The following is a 21617-nucleotide window of genomic DNA, read 5'->3' on the forward strand; positions in this document are numbered from 1 at the left end:
TGTCCTTTCGAGTTAGTGTTTGCATTTTCTTTGGGTAAATACCTAGCACTGGAATTACTGGATCATATGACAATTCTATTTTTAATTTTTTGAGGAAACTTCATACTGTTTTCCACAGTGGCTGCACCAATTTGCATTCCCACTACTAGTGCTTGAGGGTTCCTTTTTCTCCACATCTTCACCAACATTTGTTATTTCATGTCTTTTTTATTTTAGCCATTCTGAGAGGTGTAAGTGATATGTTATTGTGGTTTTGATTTGCATTTCCCTGATGATTAGTAATATTGAACATCTTTCCTTGCGTCTGATGGCCATCAGTATGTCTTCTTTAGGGGAAAAAAATGTCTATTCATGTCCTCTATCCAGTTTTTAATTGGGTTATATGTTTTGTTTTGTTTTGTTTTTTGGTGTTGAGTTATATAACTTCTTTATGTATTTTGGATATTAACTCCTTATCAGATGTATCATTTGCTAGTATCTTCCCCCATTCAGCAGGTTGCCTTTTTGTTTTGCTGATGGTCTCCTCTGCTGTGAAAAAGCTTTTTATTTTAATATAACCCCAGTAGATTATTTTTGCTTTTGTTTCCCTTGCCTTAGTAGACATATGTAGAAAAATGTTGCTATGACTGATGTCAAATGAATTCATCTATGTTCTCTTCTAGGAGTTTTATGATTTCAGGCCTCCTATTTAAATCTTTAATCCATTTTGAGTTTATTTTCATGTATGGTGTTAGAAAGTGAGTCCACCCTTGCCATTTGCAACAACATGGATGGAACTAAAGGGTATTTGCTAAGTGAAATAAGTCAGACTGAGAAAGACAAAGACCATATGATTTCACTCATATGTGGAGTCTAAAAAACAAAACACATGAATAAACAAACAAAAAAGCAGAATAAAACCTACAAACACAAAGAACGAACTGACGGTTGCCAGAGGGGATGTGGGTGGTAATATGGGTAAAATGGGTGAAGGAGAGTGGGAATATAGGTTTTCCATTATGGAATAATTGAGTCATAGGAATGAAAGGTACAGCACAGGGAATATCATCTATGATATTGTAATAGGGTTATATGATGGTACAGCACAGGGAATATCATCTATGATATTGTAATAGGGTTATATGATGGCAAATGGTAGCTATATTTGTGACAAGCAGTAGCATAATGTATAAACTTGTGGAATCACTATGTTGTACACCTGAAATTAATGTAACATTGTGCTTCAACTATACTCAAAAAAATTTTTTTTAAAGTTCAACTTCATGCAATCAGAAAAATACAATTTCAAACCATGACACAGCATTTTGCAACCAATGGATTGTCAAAATTAAGATTTCTATTAGCTATCAAGTGCTGAATATGTCCAACATAGAGACATTATATATTATAAATAATTTTTTATACGCTGTAGGCGGTATTGCAAAGTGGTGTGACCACTTGGGAAAACAATTAGCTTTACATTTGAATAAATTTGAACAATTGCATCTTCTTTATACACTGAATCGGCCCTTCACACAGATCTAAGAGAATCTCTTGTACTCTGTGCCAAAGATATATACAAGTTTACTCATAGCCACATTATTTGTAAAAGCAAAACTGAAAACAATACAAATGATTGTCTTCTATAAAATATACAAAGTGCATTATAATCATAATTGAATTGTGATAACTGTATTAGACTGAAAGAAAATGGATAAACTATAGCAATGTACCACAATTTGGATGACTCTTAGAGACCTCATGTTGAGTTAATATGCCAGTCTCAGAAAACTATAATAGCATGATATAGATTTTATAAAACCTAAAAATAAGAAAAATTAAACTTTATGTTGCTTAGAGTTACATTCATGTATGATTAAACTATATATTTTTTAATTAAGGACGGGATGGCCTTAATATGGGAATATTTGTTTCTGGTGAGAAGTCAGAGTAAAGGCCCAGGAAGGAATAGGGAAGAAACAAATATTGGCACTGTCTTGTTTAAGTGGCAGTCTTATTGATTGGTATTCATTCTAATATAATCCTTCATAAATTGTATTTTACCTACTTATATACTTTTATGTACAAAAATATTTTTAAAAGAGAGTATACAGAACATTCATGTGGAATGTCACTGACTCATTAAATGATGACTTAGTTCCAGTATCCAAAAGATCTGGTGAGCACTGGTTTGTATTAATATTGTTTTTGTTTTTGTTGTTGTTGTTGTTGGTACTTTCTAGCATTCCCATCGCACCCAAAAATAATTTGACTTTTGTAACTAGAAAATATTATTTTAAAAATGAATGAAATGAGGCTGCTATGAGTGGTTCATACATTAAAAAAAAATTACCACTAACATATTGGTAGCTGCTCTGATAAGTTACATATTCTATGCATTTTTTACTCCTTCTGTCCACCAATCAGAGTTTCACATATACAAAAGGATTCTGAAATTTTGTTTTTTCGCATGCCTAATAAAAAAACAATTTTAAAAGAAACATATAATACAAATATAATGCATTAATTTAATATAGGTTAAGGATAACAATATTTAATCACTAGATTTTTCTACTGATTTTGTAAAGTCTTTATGTTTGTTGTCTGTGTGTACAAATTTATGAACCCTTCTATTTTCCAAGATTAATCTTTTAAATCTGCATTTACTGAGGGATATTATTTAGGAAATTATCATGTGCTTTTCTTGAATACTTGAATTTAATTTTTATCTCCTCAACCTTTATCCCAAATTAGTATTATAATGCTTTATAAAATCAAATTAAGAATTTTAAATACCATTTTTGAATTTATACATAGTTAACTTAAGATTTTTTTTAAATATACCATTTAAAATACAATTGAAATGTCTTCAGGATTATCTAAAAAGATAACACGCATAGCCATGCACTTAATCAATTATGTACTTTTTATGTTGATAAATTTAATTTTTTTCTATGTCAACTCAATATCTTCTATCTTAAGAACATCAAACTTTAAACATTTATGAAGGAATTTTTACTTCTCTTTTATGCAATAATTTTTATGACAAAAATATCTTTGAGTACATGCCATGTCATAACAACAAATAGGTGATTTTTTTTTAAAGCAAACTCTGATATAAATATGGGCCCTTCAATGTTCTTGACCTTTCAATTTGCATTTAGGAAAATGACTTTGTAAAGTAAGTGGTCAGTAAAAGTTGTCTGATTTTGTAGTTTTTTAGTTTAAAATAAATCTTCTAATCAGTCATTCTAGAAATGGTATAGTTGAAATGTAAATAAATGTAACTAATGAGTTGTGCTATTGAGATTCAAACTTCTGTGTCTTGAAAATCTAATTTTATGATTTTGAGGAAATTATCTTTCTGAAAATTAATTTTCTCATCTGTGTAGTAGGCATATCGGGAAGAATATCTGAAATGATATTATTAGAATGGTATTAATAGCCTGACATAGAGTGTGTATTCAGGAAAATGATCCTTTTTAATAGATGTAGAGTATTTGTAGCTCCCCTTAGAATATCATACATTAACAAATTTAGATGAATTCACAAAGAGTTCATCTGGAATTCCTAATTTAAAAATTCTATTTAGGGTTTTAAATTGCTATATGAAATTTTCTGTTACTGAAAACATTTATATTTATAAGAACATCTAGTTGCTTTCTGTGAGAAAAACACGTATTTTGATTATGCCATTTTATGGATGAAAAAATGAATGTTTATGGAGAGTAAGTGACTTGCAAAAGAAATATCACTAGTTAGTGACTTATAACACCATGTACAGTTTGCTTTTAAAATATCTGCTGTTTTCCTGAAAGCAGGCTAATGGAAGTAAACCTTTCAAAGATTTGCTATAAAAGATTGAATAAATATAATTCATAGAACAAAGTGTTTAGATTTGCTTGTTGACATCTTTTGTTTATGATTTAACCCCTGTTTTAATGGTTTAATTTAGTCTGCTTCTTCACTCAAAGCAACCTCAATTCTTTTTGGCAACATGCCTAGTATAAACAACAAATGATTGTGTATACTCTTGAATCCTTGCCTTACTCAGATTTGAAAGAGTCTTTTATGTTGACAAAAAGTTCTAGAAACCCCGACTGTCCTTGAGATCTATCCAATCATTAATTTGAATGCTCCGAAGTGAGAATTGATATCGAATGAGAAGAGTCATTAACTGCCTAAGGTGCATCAAAATTTTAATTGTTTTTTTTTTTTCTAATTCACTTGCATGCCCTATGGTGATGCCATAAGTCTTTAGTCAATTAAAGCATTAGAGAGGAGGGTACTAACCACAATATAACATCCTTTCCAAGTGTGTTCATAGAAAAACCCACTTCTACCCTCAATTTCTGTGTTTTCTAATGTCTGTATTTTTTTATAGAAGGCTATCACCATCACGAAGGATGTAGTTGGATTAACAGTAAGCAAAATCCTTGTTTCCATTTGCAGATCTCATTAATATTATACATAAATAAGAAAAACCTAGTATTGCTTCTCTTTATTGAGTAAACAGTTTTTAATATCACATGCAATTTACTCATACACATACACAATATACACACAGGAGTCATCTATGCCAGTAGGTCAAGCACTTAGAGCCTCTGCATTTCACAGACATTTTATTATACAAGAGAGATAATCAGGATGGAAGGCGTGGTTCTAACTCTGAAGGAGGAATTCTTCAGAGACAACAGATTGGGTTAGGTCTTATCATCTCAATCAAACCTGATAGCCCTCAGATGGGGACTTGGGAGTAGAGTTAAATTAAGGGTGCACTGCCATGAAAGTATACCCTATGTCCATTTGTTTATATGGTGTAACAAGTCATTTAGATATTTTCTAAAAATTGTTTGTGGGAAAGTTGTTCTCTACCTCAATATTACCCTTATAGGAAAGGAGGCAGATCATTGCATTGCAGTATAAGGAGAAGCAATTGGGATGAGGAGAGATTTTAACATGACTGTTAGGAAGTTATATGGGAAATGAAGGGAACAAAGGAGAGAAAAACAGAGACAAGATTAATCATGTAAGAGGGAAACTAAAGTAGTTGCTCAGGAACATTTATGAGAACACTGCCAAAATTTTCTGAAGGAGGAAAGGTCCACCAATTGCACAAATGGGAACTCAAGCTATGGATTGTTCTCTGTTCATTCTAATTACTAGTCCTTCATTATGTCCCTTAGGCTTGTGAATTCTAGGGTTATGTCAAGAATCCAGTGAGTTTGTAAAACTAAACAAGAATTTGTGATACGATGTATTACATCTATTGTATTTATCTCTCACAGTACTGAGAAAAAAATACTGGGTAAATAATGATATTCAGTAATAGTAAAAGAGTAAAGTTCAGAAAATTGAGCCACAGTAATGAAGTATATTTTATAACTATGACCAAGAAGGAATAAATAGATTATGGATAATCACAAAGTAAAAAAATCGACAACAACAAGGGGTAGTTTTATGATAGAAATAGGAAAAATAAGATAGAGTTTTCTCTAGCAAAATTTAGTTGATCAAGTAGCCATTTTAAAAAGCTACCTGAAGGGCGCCTGGGTAGCGCAGTCGTTAGAGCGTCTGCCTTAGGCTCAGGGCGTGATCCTGGCGTTCTGGGATCCAGTCCCACATCGGGCTCCTCGGCTGGGAGCCTGCTTCTTCCTCTCCCACTCCCCCTGCTTGTATTCCCTCTCTCACTGGCTGTCTCTCTCTGTCTAATAAATAAATAAATAAATCTTTAAAAAAAAAAGCTACCTGAAATATGCTTCATTGTAACTGTGCTCAATAGAATCCAATTCAATATAATTTATTGAATTGTCAGTTCTAGGATTCCTTAACATGTAGGCCATCTATGAACATAGACTTCTTTACACTTTCAAGGCTTATCATAGATCTAAATGTAAAGGATAACATTCTTAAGCTTCAGAAGAAAATGTAGGAGAATCGTTTTCTGTCTTTGGAGAAGTAACTTTATCAGACTAGAAAGCACTAACAAATTTTAAAATTAATAAATTGGACTTTTCCAAAATTAAATTTTCAGCTCATCAAATGATGTGTAACAAAATAAAAAGAAAACTAAAGATCGGAAAAACATAGTTGCAATGTATATATCTGTCAAAAAATGGTATAAGGATTGAATAAAGACTCTTACAATTCAGTAATATCAAGACAAATCAAACAACCCAATTAAAAATAGGCAAAATATTTGAACAGACACTTCATAAAATATATCAATAAATGCTCAATAAACACATAAAAAAGTGCTTAAAGCATTAGTAGTCACAGAAATGCAAAATAAAAACACAATAAAGTTGTCAACCTCAAATGTTGGCAATGATGTGGAACAATCAGAACTCTTATACAATGATGACAGAATATAAAATAGGGCTTGGGGCATCTGTTTGGCTCAGTCAGTTAAGTGGCCCACTCTTGATTTTGGCTCAGGTCATGATCTTGTGGGTCATTAGATTGAGTGTCCTCAAGCTCCATGCTCAGTGGGGAGTCTGCTTAAGGATTCTCTCTCTCCCTCTCCTTCTGCTTCTCCCCCCACTCTTGCTTTCTTTCTCAAATAAATAAATCTTTTTTAAAAAGAGTAAAAAATAGGGCAACCACTTTGGAAATCTATTTGGGAATATTTTATGGTATTAAACAAAGATTTACCCAATAATCCAACAATTCTACTACTAGGTATTTATCTAAGACAAATGAAAGTGCATCCACAGAAGGATGTGTAGGGAATATTGATTGCATCTTTATTCAGAATAGCTCCAAACTTAAAAAAATCCAAACTTTCTTTAACAGGAAAATAAACAGATAATTGGATGAAATGTTCCTCCACAACATAGAGGAATAAACTGTTGACACAGCAATGTGTATGAATCTCGAAAACAATATGCTTAGTGAAAAAGACCAGATACAAAAAGTACATTGTGTAGCATTCAATTTCTATGAATATAAATATAGAAGGGGCAAACTAATCCTTGGTAAAGCAAATTAGTACAGTGGTTCCTTTTGAGGTGTGGGGATTGACTGGAAAGAAATAGGGTATGACTTTCTGGGATGATGAAAATATTTGTATGTTAATAGGGATGTTACATTAGTTTATACATGTTTCATCAAAACTTAATTGTACACTTAAGATCTGAATATTGAGCTGTGGAAAATTAATGCCCCAATTATATAGTTTTGATTGTAACATATATTAACTTAATTCAAAATATAATTCAATGTTTTCTATTTAGTCAAACTTGAGAACAAGATGTTCATATATAAATATGCATGCTTTAAGTTTGTCTCTATTGATTTAGGACCATTATCAGGAAAATAAAAGAAAAAATTGTTTAGAAAAAAATAAAATGATCTCAACAGACTCAACATAATTATTTAGATGTCACATTAACTTTAAAAAATAGTTTTGTTCTTCACAATCCCTTTATATTACTAAGTATGTAAACTTAGATTGTGAATTTGAAAATTTCAAAAATAAAGTTTTATGATATAGTTTTGGTTATTTGAAGGTCTAATTTACTGAGAGTGGACTTAGTCAATATTCATTTTTATGATGATGTTCTCTCTTCCAGTTTAAAATTTAAACCCTAAGTCACTAAGTAATATATATCAGAAAAATATGCTTGAAATTTGGAAGAGATATAAAGGAACCAGAAAATTATTTTTTCTTAATGCATCTGGGTATTCAAGGTAAAAATCTTAAAATTCAAAGACTAGTAAAAAAGGGGGGGGGGGAATCCTCATAGCCCTGTCACCATAAGATAGCCACAATTGTCATTTTGGAGTAAATCTTTTAGTTCATAAACAAACACAGACACAAATGCACAAGCTGTTTTATGTTTTTATACATGCTGTTTTACAGTCTGTTTTTTTTTATTCTAGACAGTAATATATTGTGAACCCTTTCTCCATCCATAAAAAATTCTTACAAGATCTGTTATCTAATTGCTGCATTTTCTCAATTGGTTATTAATCAGTCTTTATCATAAAACATTCATAATTTTGTTACTTTAAACAACACAGCAAAACAAATTCAATATCTAATTTAGAGAGGGAGACATTTTATTGATTGATCGATTTATGTTATAAGTAGTAACCTTAATTATTAGTTATTATTTATTAATAATAAGTTTTATTTATGATAAATACCTAATGCGGTCATCTTTCAGAAACAGTGCATACACTGATATTCCCATTACTCATGCAGGAAAATATGTAAATATCTTTACCAGCAGTGTTTACAATTGTTTAGGTCTTAGTTTTATATTTGAAAAATACTACATTGCTACTTTTACTTGTTTTTTCTGATAGCTACCAATATTTATTTTTGCATTTCTTATTTTACATTACCAATTTAACAGTTTTCTTTTGTGAACTCTCTGTGCATATTTTTGCATATTTCCATTCATAGGACTATAATTTCATATTTCAAACAGTTATTTATATTAAATACATCATGACTTTTTGTTTTATACATCTTGAAAACAATTTTCTTTGATAATTATTTAAATATTTATTTTATTTGATGTTTATTTTGATCATAGAAAATGTTTTTATTCATGGTGTCACATCTTGCAATCTCTTTATATTTTGGTTTAGCTTTATAATGATAGGAAATTAAATTTACACAAATAAATTTTGAGAAGTTATATTATGTTAGATATTTTAATTTTCTCAATAATTCTGTATTCTCCACTGCCTTTAAATATAAAAAATTCTCATGTTCATATAAAATAACTTTTTCTTTAGATGAAATGGAATAGAGTTATATATAATGATGTTGCATATTATGTAACTTTTGTTATTCATCTCATATCTACTTCTCTCACAGAAGTCAGTATATCAATAAATGGTAACTTTTTGTTAGTTGTTGACAGAGTCTGTTTTCCACAGAATAGCTTAAAGTGATCTTTTCAGACTCTAAAATATAATAGGTCATGGGTCATGGGAATTGCAAAAAGGTGACCTTACTGGTGGGAGAAATTGCAAAATGACCTCCTTCTTGTGAATGTATTTTAAAATACGTCTCCTTTCCCCACACTGAAACAGTACCATGGGTTGGGGTAGGGGTGTGAACCTGGCTAAAGTAGCACAGGCTAGATTGTTGGATCCAAGGCCTGACAACTTTGTGTAGTACAAAAGTTGACAATGTTGGTGGAGGCCCAAGTTAGATCATGTCACATCCATACTCAAAACTGTCTGATGGCCTTTTAGCTCACTTAAAAAAATGCAGTGTTTACAGTGGTCTGCCAGACTTTGTCTAGACTTGCCCTATTGCATCACTTCTCAGGCCTCATTGTGTACTCACTTTCACAAGCATGATCCACAATTAGGATGTTTGCCCTGGTTGTTCTTTTTCCTTAGAAATCTCTCACTTCCATTTGTTGTCCCAGCTCTCACTGGTTCTATTCAACCACCTCTGACCACAACATTTGAAACTTCAAATTTGAGTAATATCACCATAGTGGAACAAAAGTTTTCTCCTAACCCAAGAATATTTTACCAGGCAGTTATCCTTCAGATAACAGGACATAAAGACTTTCCCCAAGTAGACAAATTTGAGGGAGTTTACTGCTACACCTCCTTACAAGGAGTTCTGAAAGGAGTTCTTCAAACTGAAATGAAAGGATGCTAATTAGTAACATGAAAAAATATGAAAATACACAACACGTTGGTAAAAGTAAGTGTATAGTTAAATTTAGAATACTTTAGTATTATGGTGTAACTATTATAAAGACTTAATTGTCGACTTTAGTTAAGAGTTAACTCTATGACTATGACTGTATGATAAATACCTCCTTTTTTTCAATGACAACGTTAGAAGTTATTTCTTTAGAAAATTAAGCATTCTTAAAAATTTAACTTTGTTTCTCATAGTAAAATTAAAGGTGTGAATGGGAACATTTTGATATCGTGACCTATTTTGTCTGTGGACTGGTCCTGAGCATTCTTCATGTCAATTTCTGCAACTGAAGTTAGAATGAAATGCTGTTTTTTTAGCCAGCTGAATACTTTTCACCTAGGGATGGTGGTGTGAGGAATTAAAGCTAATGCTGATATCTGAATTACTTATAAAAGGAAAAAAACAAAAATGTCTTTTAATAGAAGATTAATTAAATGAATTACAGTATAATTAAATATAAGCACCTGATAATTTGATGATAACAAAAATTCTAGTCACATGTGAAATATGTATGTTTTAATGCAGGGAGATTAAATAAGAACATAAACAGCATATGTAGTATGATCCTAAATATGTAAATATGTCCCATAAGATCAAAATTATTTTTTACCTTTTGGTATAATTTTCTTATTGAGAAAATATAATATTCACATTAAAAAAGAAAATAAAGCTTAGAATTACTTTCATGCATCGAGTAAACCAAATTGTTTAAATGCACTAGCATCTGATACAAGCTAAATGTAGAACTATGAAGGAATTCTCTAATGATGTGCTGGTGCAAGTACCACATTTAGCCCCATCATCAGTTTTTATTTAATAAATTAACAACTCACAGGAAAACAAGGAGGATCATCAAAAATTGGAGTTTTAGACAATACTTAGAAAGTATGAAATTGTGTTTGCCAAATCCAATATGCCTCTCTACTTACACAAGCAAGAATGACAAGACCTACAAACCATCTTTTCTGCTTTATTGCAAGGCAGCTGCTTATAGCAAGCCATTAAAAAATATCTGTTGGAGTTCATGGAAAATAAAATATAAGTATCAAATTTCCAAAAGATAGAGAACAACAGACATACCATAAGAATGTGTATTAAGTGAGAATGTGAGAGAAACGAAAAGCAAGAAAGCAGTAAGTCAAAGAGACAGACACAAAAATGAATCAAACTTTCAGCAGCCGTTTCAACTTCTAATCAAACAGCAGACTTTGTATATAAACACAGTCTGGAAGGTGCTGTAGGTTACACATCGGATTTTTTCTCCCTAGTCTTTCTAATTAAAATCAGCTATAACATTGGCAACAGTATTTCTTTGAGCACAAAAACCAATAGATGACTTATACATCCAACTATGGGCAAAATGGTATAGAGCACATATTAGAAGAGAGACCATAAAACAAATACCAAGAATAAATTTGTAATTTATCTTTTGGGTTATATCTTTGTATGTCATATATGTTTAAAAATATTTGTTTTTAGTATTTGTCTATACATTAAATTATGTCAAAGAAAAAAATAGGCTTTAATTCAGATATCAGTAAATAAGCCATGGAGATTATATACATTATTTATGAATTATATATTACGAATTTTATTCGTTTTTCTCTTTTTTTAACAAGCTTAAGCTCTGAACTGAGAAAAAGCTGGTTTGCAGTGATGATCCTGCCTCTTGCTACTTTCAACAAAATTAACCTTGGGCAAGTAATATAAGACTAATTTTCCCAATTGTAAAACGTTGATGATAATAATAGAAATCTTTTCATATTGTTTGAGAAGTTAAACAATATAATGAATACAAAATACTTGGTAGTGTCAGGTACAGGGGATTTAATAAATGCTAAGGATTAGATTTATTGAGCTTTCATTACATTGTAGTACACACAGAATCTCTGTAAATTAAGTGCTGTTATTCCCATTTACAAATTAGGAAAAAAAGAATGAGAAGAAAAAATTGATTTTCCCCATCTGACAAAGTCTTTTAACTTCCCAGAGGCCACAGTGGTTTCTTCAAGAAAAAGAGCAGAGGTAAAACAAAAATGCATTTTCTCATTTTCAGGGGGACCTAGAGAGAATAGATACTTATGCAAACAATACTATCAATGATTTTATAGTTAGAAACTTCCAGGTAGCATTGACTGCTTTATTTCTTTTTTATATTTACACCAATTATATTGTACACATTGCTGCTGTAAAGAAAATATGCAAAAAGCTTTGTCCTTTTACTTCTATAAATATCATTTTAGCCAGCTGGAAACTCTAAGAATTATCTTTCTTATTCTCTTTTAGCCTGTAATCTGATTGGATGTGTACAGATGAACACAGATACCTGCCCACCTCCCCACCACACACACCCTCTCCTGTACAGAATGCTGTCTCTTTTCTATCTTGATTTAGTGCTATGTCATTAACGAAAGACATTCAGCTTTTAATGATCTTGGCCATGATAATGAAATAACACTGTGAGACATGTCAGCCTTATTGTATATTTCTTAAAGGGATAGACATTGACAGACTTTGTGTAAGGGAAGAAACAATTAGAAATACTCCGTAAGTGAATGTATAGCAACAAACAAACAGTAATCAATCTAGTGAACTTTACTTTGCATAGACATGTGGTTTGAAACAACTCAGATATTTTTAACTATCATTCTGAGTGTAAACATAGCCAAGTATGTAACGAGTCTTTAATTCTTAGAGTTTATCTTCTTGGAATATCTTGAATTAAAAGTTCAAAAATGGTTTACTATAGTTAAAAAAATTACACACATTAGTAAAAATCTGGAACTTAATGACATATGTAATATCTGGCATTTTGAACTTGGTAGAATTAGCGCTGATCTATATTTAAAAGGAGTTTTTGCAAGACAGCAAAAATTTCTCATATATTTAGATGTCTTACATTCCAAGAAGAAATTTTGAAGAACCACTTAAATAATAGGTGCCAGGTAATTTTCACATCTGTTTTACCAAGTAGCTTAAAAATAAATAATTTAATTTGTATGGACAGAAACGTAAATTTCCCAGTTAGTGACATAGAACGGTCCACTTTTCAGATAATTAGATTTTGTAAACCGTACACATTATATAGAATTCATGCATTTTCTTATATGAATATTGATTTTTACATATTTTTGCACGTTGTTCTATATTAAAGTTGAGTAGCCACATTGCATGATATGCTTTCACTTTATCAGGAGTTATGCCCATAAATAATGAAGTCTGAAAATAAGTATTTAAAAAAACAAAATACCTTTAACCAATCCAAAGAGGTCATAATTCAATTTACATTCACTGTTTTGAGAGATAATACTAATATACTAATATTATGAAGTCAAGCATACTGAGCTAATTTGGGCATGAGATGATATATTTCCAAATAAATAAAAATTAAAAGTTGAATATGACTTTATTATAATTGTACCACAAATGTTAAGTATCCTGTGTAAAATAAACTTTTACCCATAACATATTTTCCCTCCATTCTTCCATTCAAAACACACTAACCTTGTCCTAAAGTTTGTAGGATGAGGATGTCCATCATATAAGGATAAGTAGTCATATTCTTCTTCTAGAGCAAATGACTGAAAAACAATTTGTATTCTATTCCGTTCTTCTGCTATTATTACCCATGTACAGTTTGCACCATTTGGATATCCATATGGAAAACCAGGGCTTTCTATAGTGCCATTAAGTCCTTTTAAAGTTCCACCACATGTATAAATAAATCCTGAAACAAAAGACAAATAAACAGACATTAATATTATAAAAAGCACAAACAATCCAGAGACAATATAATTTTGAAAAAGCATTTTGTTTTTCTAAGACCTATGTTACCATAATTTTATAAATGGCAAAGTCTAGGTCATTTATCTAGTTTTCTTTTTTAAAAAGATAAGACATAACTGACAAAATCCTAAAAAAAAAACAAACTTGCCATTTATCAAACATCTTGTGGTTAGCAATTATAAACCAGTTGGTGAAGTAAAATTCTCCACACATAATTATCCATTTCACGATCCAAAAGACAAACAAAATCTTAGAACATGATATCTTCCTGAAGTAGTTTCCAGTCTAATCGTGGACAATCATAAACAACAATGAAAATTAAATGATTTTTGAGTGCATTTTATGTCTTAAAAAATTAACTCCACTTTTTCTTGGTAAAACATGCTAATTTTTTTGTGACCATATCTCTACCATGTAGCCAATGTGCCTTAGGAAAATCCTTCCCACCCCAATTCTACCAGAGGATAAATGGTTCAGATCTAAATAAATAATCTATATAATCATTCCTTCTTTGACAGGAGTAGTTGGCCCAGGATAAACACAATTCTAAACTAACTACATCAGAGTGAAACCTATGGTTGGGAAGAAAATACATTGAAAATTTGAATCTGGACAACTGACAGCAACCATCTTAAGAACTTCCATGGTCAGGGAGACTGGGTGGCTCAGTTCGTTGAGTGTCTGACTCTTGATTTTGTCTCTGGTCATGATTTCGGGGTCGTGGTATTGAGCCCTCCATCAGGCTCTGTGCTCAGAGAGGAGTATGCTTGTGGATTCTCTCCCTTTCCCACTGCCCCTCCCTTGCTCTCTCACTGTCTCTTTAAAATAAATAAATAAATCTTAAAAAAAAAAAAGGAAATTCCATGGTTCTATGGGAGGTCTAATTCTATGGGAAATCTAAATTATTGACAGCTTAACTCTTGGAGACAGCTAGAAAACTTATCATGCTTAAGAAATTATTTATGAATAGATACTAGTCTGTAGTCAGATTAGGTAATGTAAAACTCTAAAATTTATACAATGGTCAGGGAAGATGGTCCCAGCATGTATCTAGACTAGTCTATATGCAATTAAAGATTGTATCCATGGTTTCAGAAGTTCTGATAAGAATTCTTCACCTTGGTGTTATTTTCAAATCTGTGGGTTGTATGTGAAGCTTATGTGCCATGAAGCTGTTAAGTCAGAAATATGAGCTGATTTGGGGGAGAGAACACCGTACTACCCAAAGTATCTATATTTGAAACTGTATATGGAAATGTAGGAAATATGGGGCTTCCCTCTCTGAGAAGGAATGAGTATATCATATATAGGTGTGGATATTTTTTTTAAATATGAGGAACTATGCACGGAAGATGGGAAGCCAGAGTTGTAGATTGTGACAGAGAATGATTTGGGACTTTGTAAATTAATTCTTTTCTCTTTTCACAAGAACACCATGCTTTTGCTAGGGAATCCACTTCTCTACCAAACAACTAGTATGTTTTAGAGTAGCTTACCCTACTGACTGGTGAAGTGGGTGGCTCAGGGCTGAAATAATCAGTACAACCCTATCCTCTTACCCACATTTACTTTAGGAACCTACTCTAATTATCTCCATTTATTGCGAAGTCCTAAACCTGGGATATTCAGTATGGATATAAGCACAGTTCTTGTGATTCTTTTTGGCCTTTTAAAAAGTTACCAAGAAGTTGGATACGATAGAAGTTTAAAAAAAAATCAATATTTGTGTGTATACATATATTTTTGCTCGTGCACCAAAAGTCAAATAGGGCATTTTATGGTTTTCAAAAATAAAAAAAGGAGAAAGGTCCCTTTTAAATTGCTTCTTGTAGAGCAATTACTTTGAAGCCTTAGGTTAATTAGCTATCACCCATTTCTATTAGTTTTCTGCCTGAACAGCTTCCAATCTGAACTTCATAACTAAATGCAAGCATGAATCCCTTCAGCTACAATCTGATCTATGGGCTGTTATATATTCTCAAGCCCCATAACCCTGATGGCTTTAGAAAAAGGACATATGTCCTAAAATAACATGTTCAGCTCTGGCCACTAATTTTTTAAGGGCCTGCTGATTCATACATTTCAGTTCCTTTCCTTTTTTTGTTACTTGAGGCAAATTAAGAATTACACCTATTTTTAAGCTTTCTTATCTGTGTTCTTCATTTTATTTTCATTTTTTGTTTATATTGAAGTTTGGTTAAACATCACGTTGTTCACAGTAACAAAGTACTTTTTTCCAGCAATAGGTTTATAATTACTACCCCCTCCAAAAAAAAACCCAGAAACAAATATAGTTCTTAAGTAAAATAAAATCTCCCTTATTTACTAATGCTTCACAAGGTTGGTCATTGTTATCAGCTTAGTGTGTATCTCTCTCTAGGCCATTTCTAGGCAAATGTAGATATATGCATATTTTCATGCATTATATTTATATATTTACAAATAGAATCAGTCATACTACGCATAATTTTCTGAATCTTTTTGTGCATATCTGTAAAATATCACTGATTCTGGATCCACATGTATACTTCTCCTACATTCTTTAATGACTACATAGCTATATGGCATATGGTATATGTGTACTTCAATTTATTTAATGTATCTCTTATTGACAGCTTTGGTGTTTGTGTTTTCAAGGGCACAAAGAACAACTTTGGATGTATATCCTTGTGCACTTGTGTGATACATACTTCAGATAGGATTCCAGAAATGGGTGTGCTGCATTTTAAATTTGGGTAGATACATCCAAACTATCCTCAATAAATGTGAACATTTCTACTGCTATCACCAGGTCATGAAGTGTTTTCAACCTCCAACTTCAATTTTGGCAACATTAGATTTTTTATAAGGCAAAAAAATGTTACCTTACTATTTTATTTTGCATTTTTCTGGTAACTATTGGGATCAAATATCTGGTTATATGCTTCTCATTCATTCATAATTCTTTTATGAATTGCCTCTCCATATCCTTCACTTATTTTTAATGGACTCTTTACTTTTTTCAATTTCTCTTTTAGGGTACAGTTGCTTAGCTTTCTGATTTTTCGTTAGTAATCCATATTTGCCCTTCATATATATGTTTCTAAATGAAATAACTTTACTTATTCTTTATAGTTCATTGCTCTCATAAGTCCACAACTCCTTAGTGCTCTTTATAGCACATGTGAAGCTCCATCTTTTCCACTCCTTTCCTCCTATTTCTCCCATGCTTGTTCATCTATTCATCACATATGCCATGCTTCAGGATAAAATGATTAAAAGGACTTTATTCCAGCCTGTCTTCATGGAACTGACAAACTACAACATAAGACAGCATGGAAATTGTTGGGGTTAATGTAAAGCATGAAATCAGTCATGATACCTGGCTTGCTAAAATGTAACACGGAGTTCGCTGAGGGCAAGAGAAGGTTTCAGAGAAGGGCCTAGGCCTTCAGAACGCAGAGGCCTGAGTGACTACTCTGCCGTTGAAATGCTGCGGGGCTTTGCCTTCCCGAAGCTTTCTTAGCCCAAACAGCTGCCCTGTGATCTAAGATGTATGCACTTTCCCTTAGGCTATGTTTATCAGAACTCCTAGAACACGTAGATCAGCATATCGTTTCTTTCCCATAAACAGGTCTTCCTAGTTTCAGTAAGACCCTTTGTCACACATCACGTGTTTGAGAAACAGTGATAAGGATTTATGATTATCCTGAACGACCAATAAAAGTGGGAGCAAAGAAGACCAGAGGGTCTTTGTCTCTGAGCGTTGACCTCCCCCTTGCCTTCTCCTCTCTTTCACAACAAAGTGTGTAGTAATCTTTCATCCAGCGGTTCAGGGATTGCTGGCCATTCCCAGCAGAAATACAGATTATTATTATAGAATATGATAAGTGCTATGATTGGGGTAAGCACTCATTTCTGTGAGAATGCATGGAAGCAAAACTTAATCTAGATGAATCAGTATGTGTTTGTGGAAAACCTGTCTCAAAAATTGGCATTGCAACATTCCATAGATTCAGTCTTTGACAGATTCTGAATGCCTTATGTTGTATTTTTCACACCTTAACTTTCCACTTAAAGAGTCAATTTATAGTTGAAAAATAACTAAACTTTACATGATTTGGGTCACAAGAATTTGGGTAAGAATACAGATTTTTAATTTTTTCTCCCTTTATTCTTTCATGTTCATATTTTACCTTTTCTGTACAGTATATAAAATATGATTATTTCTACAGCATTTTATGGTATTTTAAATTTTATGTTGTTTTCTTTTATGCTAGTCAAGAACTATGGCATTATAAGAAACACTCTTGTGGGGGCGTCTGGGTGGCTCAGTCGTTAAGTGTCTTCCAGCGTTCTGGGATCTAGCCCTGCATTGGCTTCCCTGCTTCATAGGAAGCCTGCTTCTTCCTCTCCCACTCCCCCTGCTTGTGTTCCCTCTCTCACTGCCTCTCTCTGTGTCAAATGAATAAATAAAATCTTTAAAAAAAAAAAAAGAAAGAAACACTCTTGTGTTTACCTTTCACTTTCTTTCACACTTGTGTTTAGTCACTGCAATTGGACTTTTCTTCCCGATTATACTGAATGACTCTTTTTTTTCATCACCAAGAGTTCACAATTTTATTGACATACAACACTTGTGTGGTAAAGATTGTAAAGAACTTAATAGTAGCAATTGAACTTTTTTTTATTGTGGTAAGCAACACATATTATGAAGTCTATCCTCTTACCAGTTTTGAAGTGGACAGTAGTGCTAACTACATGCACAATGTTGTACAGAAGATCTCTAGAACTTTTTTATTTTGCATGAATGAAACACTATACCCCTTGAAAAATAACTCCTAATTTTCCCATCTTTCTTAGCTCCTGGAAACCACCATTCTACTTTCTTCTGCAAGAATTTCAATTATTTAGTTACCTCATATAAGTAGAATCTTGCGGTATTTGCCCTCCTCTGACTACCTTACTTCATAAGGTACTTAAGTACTCATAAGTACTTAACATAATGTCCTCAAGGTTCGTTCATGTTGTAATATATGACAGGATTGCCCTCTTATTTCCACTGAAAATACATACCTCATTATTTTTATTCATTCACCCTTTAGTGGACATTTAGATTTTTTCCACTTCTTGGCTATCATGAATAAAGTTGCAGTGAACATGGGAGTACGAGTATCTCTTTGAGATCCTGATTTTAATTATTTTGGGTATATACCCAGAAGTGGGATGGCTGGATTATATGGTAGTTCTATTTTTAATATTCTGAGGAACTTCCATACTGTTTTCCTTACTAGCACCTCTACTGGTAAATATTTCATATCAGGTGAATGTGTGTGTGTGTGTGTGTGTGTGTGTGTGTGTGTGTGTGTGTGTAAGTAATGAGCGAATTCTAAGTCGTCAGATCCATTAATATGGAGTTGTTCATAGAATGCCCTTATTATCCTTCTGATGTCTGTTGGGTCTGCAGTGTATCCCCTCTTGTATTCCTAATATTAGTAATTTTGTGGTTTTTCTCATTTTTCCTTTTCTTTCTCAGTCTTGCTTGTGCTTTGCCAATTTCATTGATCTTTTGAAGGAAACAAGTTTTAGTTTCATGGATTTTTTTTCTCTATAACTTTCTCTACTCTGTTTTCAAATTTTTACGTCTTATTTTATTATTTACTTTCTTCCCCTTGTTTTGAATTTAGCTTTTCTTCTTTTCTTGATTCTTAAAGTGGGAGCATAGATCATTAATTTGAGACTTTTCTCTATTTCTAATGCATGTATTTGGTACTGTAAAATGTCTCTCAGTACTACTTTAGCTGTATCCCACACATTTTGATATGTTGTATTTCAGTTTTATTCAGTTTAATGTATTTTTAAATTTCTCTTGAATCTTTCTTTTCAAGCCATGGCTATTATAGAAGTGAGTTGTTTCATTTCCAGTTGTTTGGATTTTCGTTAACTTTCATCGATATTAATTTCTAGTTTGATTCCATTGTGATCAGAGAACATACTCTAGATGATTTCAGTTCAAATTTGTTCAAGTTTTATTGCCTGGGATATGCTCTACTTTAATATGTGTTCCTTGAATACTTGAAAATAATGTGTATTCCAATGTTGTAAATAGAGTGTTCTCTAAGTGTTGATTACACCTCATTAGTGCATCCTGTTGAGTTCCATATCCTTGCTGACTTTCACCCACAGACAAGGTGTCCTTTTTCTCTGGCTGCTTGCAAGACTTTTTTGTCTTCAGTTTCCAGTTTAATTATAATGTACATGGCATGGATTTCTTTGTGCCTATCCATTTAGAAGTTTACTCAGCTTTTCTAATCTGTAGGTGCATGCCTTTTGCCAAATTTGGGAAGTTTTCAGTAATTATGTCCTTAACTACTTCCTTAGCCCTACACTCTCTTCTTTCATGAATGACTCCAGTGACACATGCTAGATTCTTTATTTTATTCTCACAGGTCGTTGGTGCTCTGTTCATCTTTAATTTTTTTAGTCTACTTTCTTCCTGTTGTTTAGATTAGGTAATTTCTTTTCTACTTCAGTTCCTTGGTTCTTTTTTCTATTCCCTCCATTCTCTGTTGAGCACACCCATTGAGCTTTTCATTTCAGTTATTGTACTTTTCTTGTGTAGCATTTTTTTTTAAGATTTTATTTTTAAGTAACCTCTCCACCCAACGCGGGGCTCAAACTTACAAGCCCAAGATCAAGAGTCGTATGCTCACCAACTGAGCCAGCCAGGTGCCCCTGTTATGTAACATTTTGATTTGACTCTTTTTTCTATGTTCCATTTCTTTGCTGAGTCTTTTTATTTATTTGCTAGAACTTTAAAATTTTTTATTTGTTTTAAGTGTTTTCATTGTTTCTTGGGGATTTTTTTTTTATCATGACTGCTTGAAAATATTTGTCAGATAATTCTAAAATCTCTGTCATGTGGTGTTGGTATTCATTGATTGCCTTTTTTCATTCAGTTTGAGATCTTTTTGGCTTTTGGTACAATTAATGATTTCTTTGTGCAACCCAGAGAATATCATTTACATTATGAGAATCTGGATCTTATTTAAATCTTCTAACTGGCTTCTTCTGAGATTGCCCCAGCAGGAAAAGTGGTGGTGGGTACTGCTTCATTATGATCAAATGGAAAGAAAAATGCATGTTTTCTCATTTGCTTCCATTAACAACTAAGGGAGTAGTGTTGTCATAATTGGGTGATGGTGAACATCCCTACCTACCCTAGACCTCTTCTGACATTACCCAGCAGGAAGCAAGAGGTTCCTATTACTGTGAGGTGAGGGTGAAAATCCAGCTCCTTCAATATCAAGCTCAAGCCATTACAAACATAGAGGGCTTGCAATTTTTTTCTTTTTTTCTAAACTCTATGATTATCATTTTATTCTTCCACATGTATCTTCTTTTACTGTTTTCTTTTGTAGGGTGTATGAGATATGACACATCTTCAAATGAATTGAGAGATCTAAAGAAACTACATTTTTCTAGATAAAGCAAATGATAAAAATAGATATAGCAAATATTAAAAATGTGTTTAACCAGCAAGACTTAATCCCTTTTATGGCTGCATAATATTCCTGTGTGTGTGTGTGTGTTTGTGTGTGTATGCAAGCGTGCACATCTTCCTTATGCATTCATCTCTCAGTGGACATTTAAGTTGCTTCCATAACTTGGTTATTATAAATAATGCTGCAGTAAACATAGGGGTGCATATACCTTTTTGAATTAGTGTTTTTATTTTCTTTGAACAAATACCCAGTAGTGAAGTTACTGGATCATATGATATTTCTATTTTTAATTTTTCGTGAAACCTCCATACTGTTTTCCACAGTGTCTGTACCAACTTACATTCCCACCAACAGTGCATGTGTTCCCTTTTCTCCACATCCTTGCCAACATTTGTTGTTTTTTTTCTTTTTTAAAAAAAAATTTAGCCATTCTGCCATGTGTAAGGCGATATCTCATTGTGGTTTTGATTTGCGTTTCCCTGATGATGAGTGACGTTGAGCATCTATTCATGTATTTGTTGACCATCTGTATGTCTTCTTTGTAAAAATGTCTATTCAGATCCTCTGCCCACTTTTAAATCAGATTATTTTTTGTGTGTGTTTAGTTGTGTAAGTCCTTCATATATTTTGGATATTAATCCCTTATTGGATGTATCATTTGCAATTATCTTCTCCCATTCACT

The 21617-nt window shown here is 32.4% G+C and overlaps 1 protein-coding gene across 3 annotated transcripts in view; it reads right to left on the reverse strand.

The window, feature by feature from the left end:
• CSMD3 (CUB and Sushi multiple domains 3) overlaps positions 1 to 21617 on the reverse strand; it is a 1145609-nt gene that overhangs the window by 1002735 nt on the left and 121257 nt on the right. For all 3 annotated transcript variants that reach the window (XM_040625739.1, XM_040625738.1, XM_008689272.2), the window contains exon 2: positions 13169 to 13391. In XM_040625739.1, the coding sequence (XP_040481673.1) occupies positions 13169 to 13391 (223 nt within the window). The remainder of the gene's footprint in view (positions 1 to 13168; positions 13392 to 21617) is intronic.

The sequence above is a fragment of the Ursus maritimus genome, unplaced genomic scaffold (assembly GCF_017311325.1).
Source record: "Ursus maritimus isolate PB19 unplaced genomic scaffold, ASM1731132v1 scaffold_9, whole genome shotgun sequence".
NCBI classification, from domain to species: domain Eukaryota; kingdom Metazoa; phylum Chordata; class Mammalia; order Carnivora; family Ursidae; genus Ursus; species Ursus maritimus.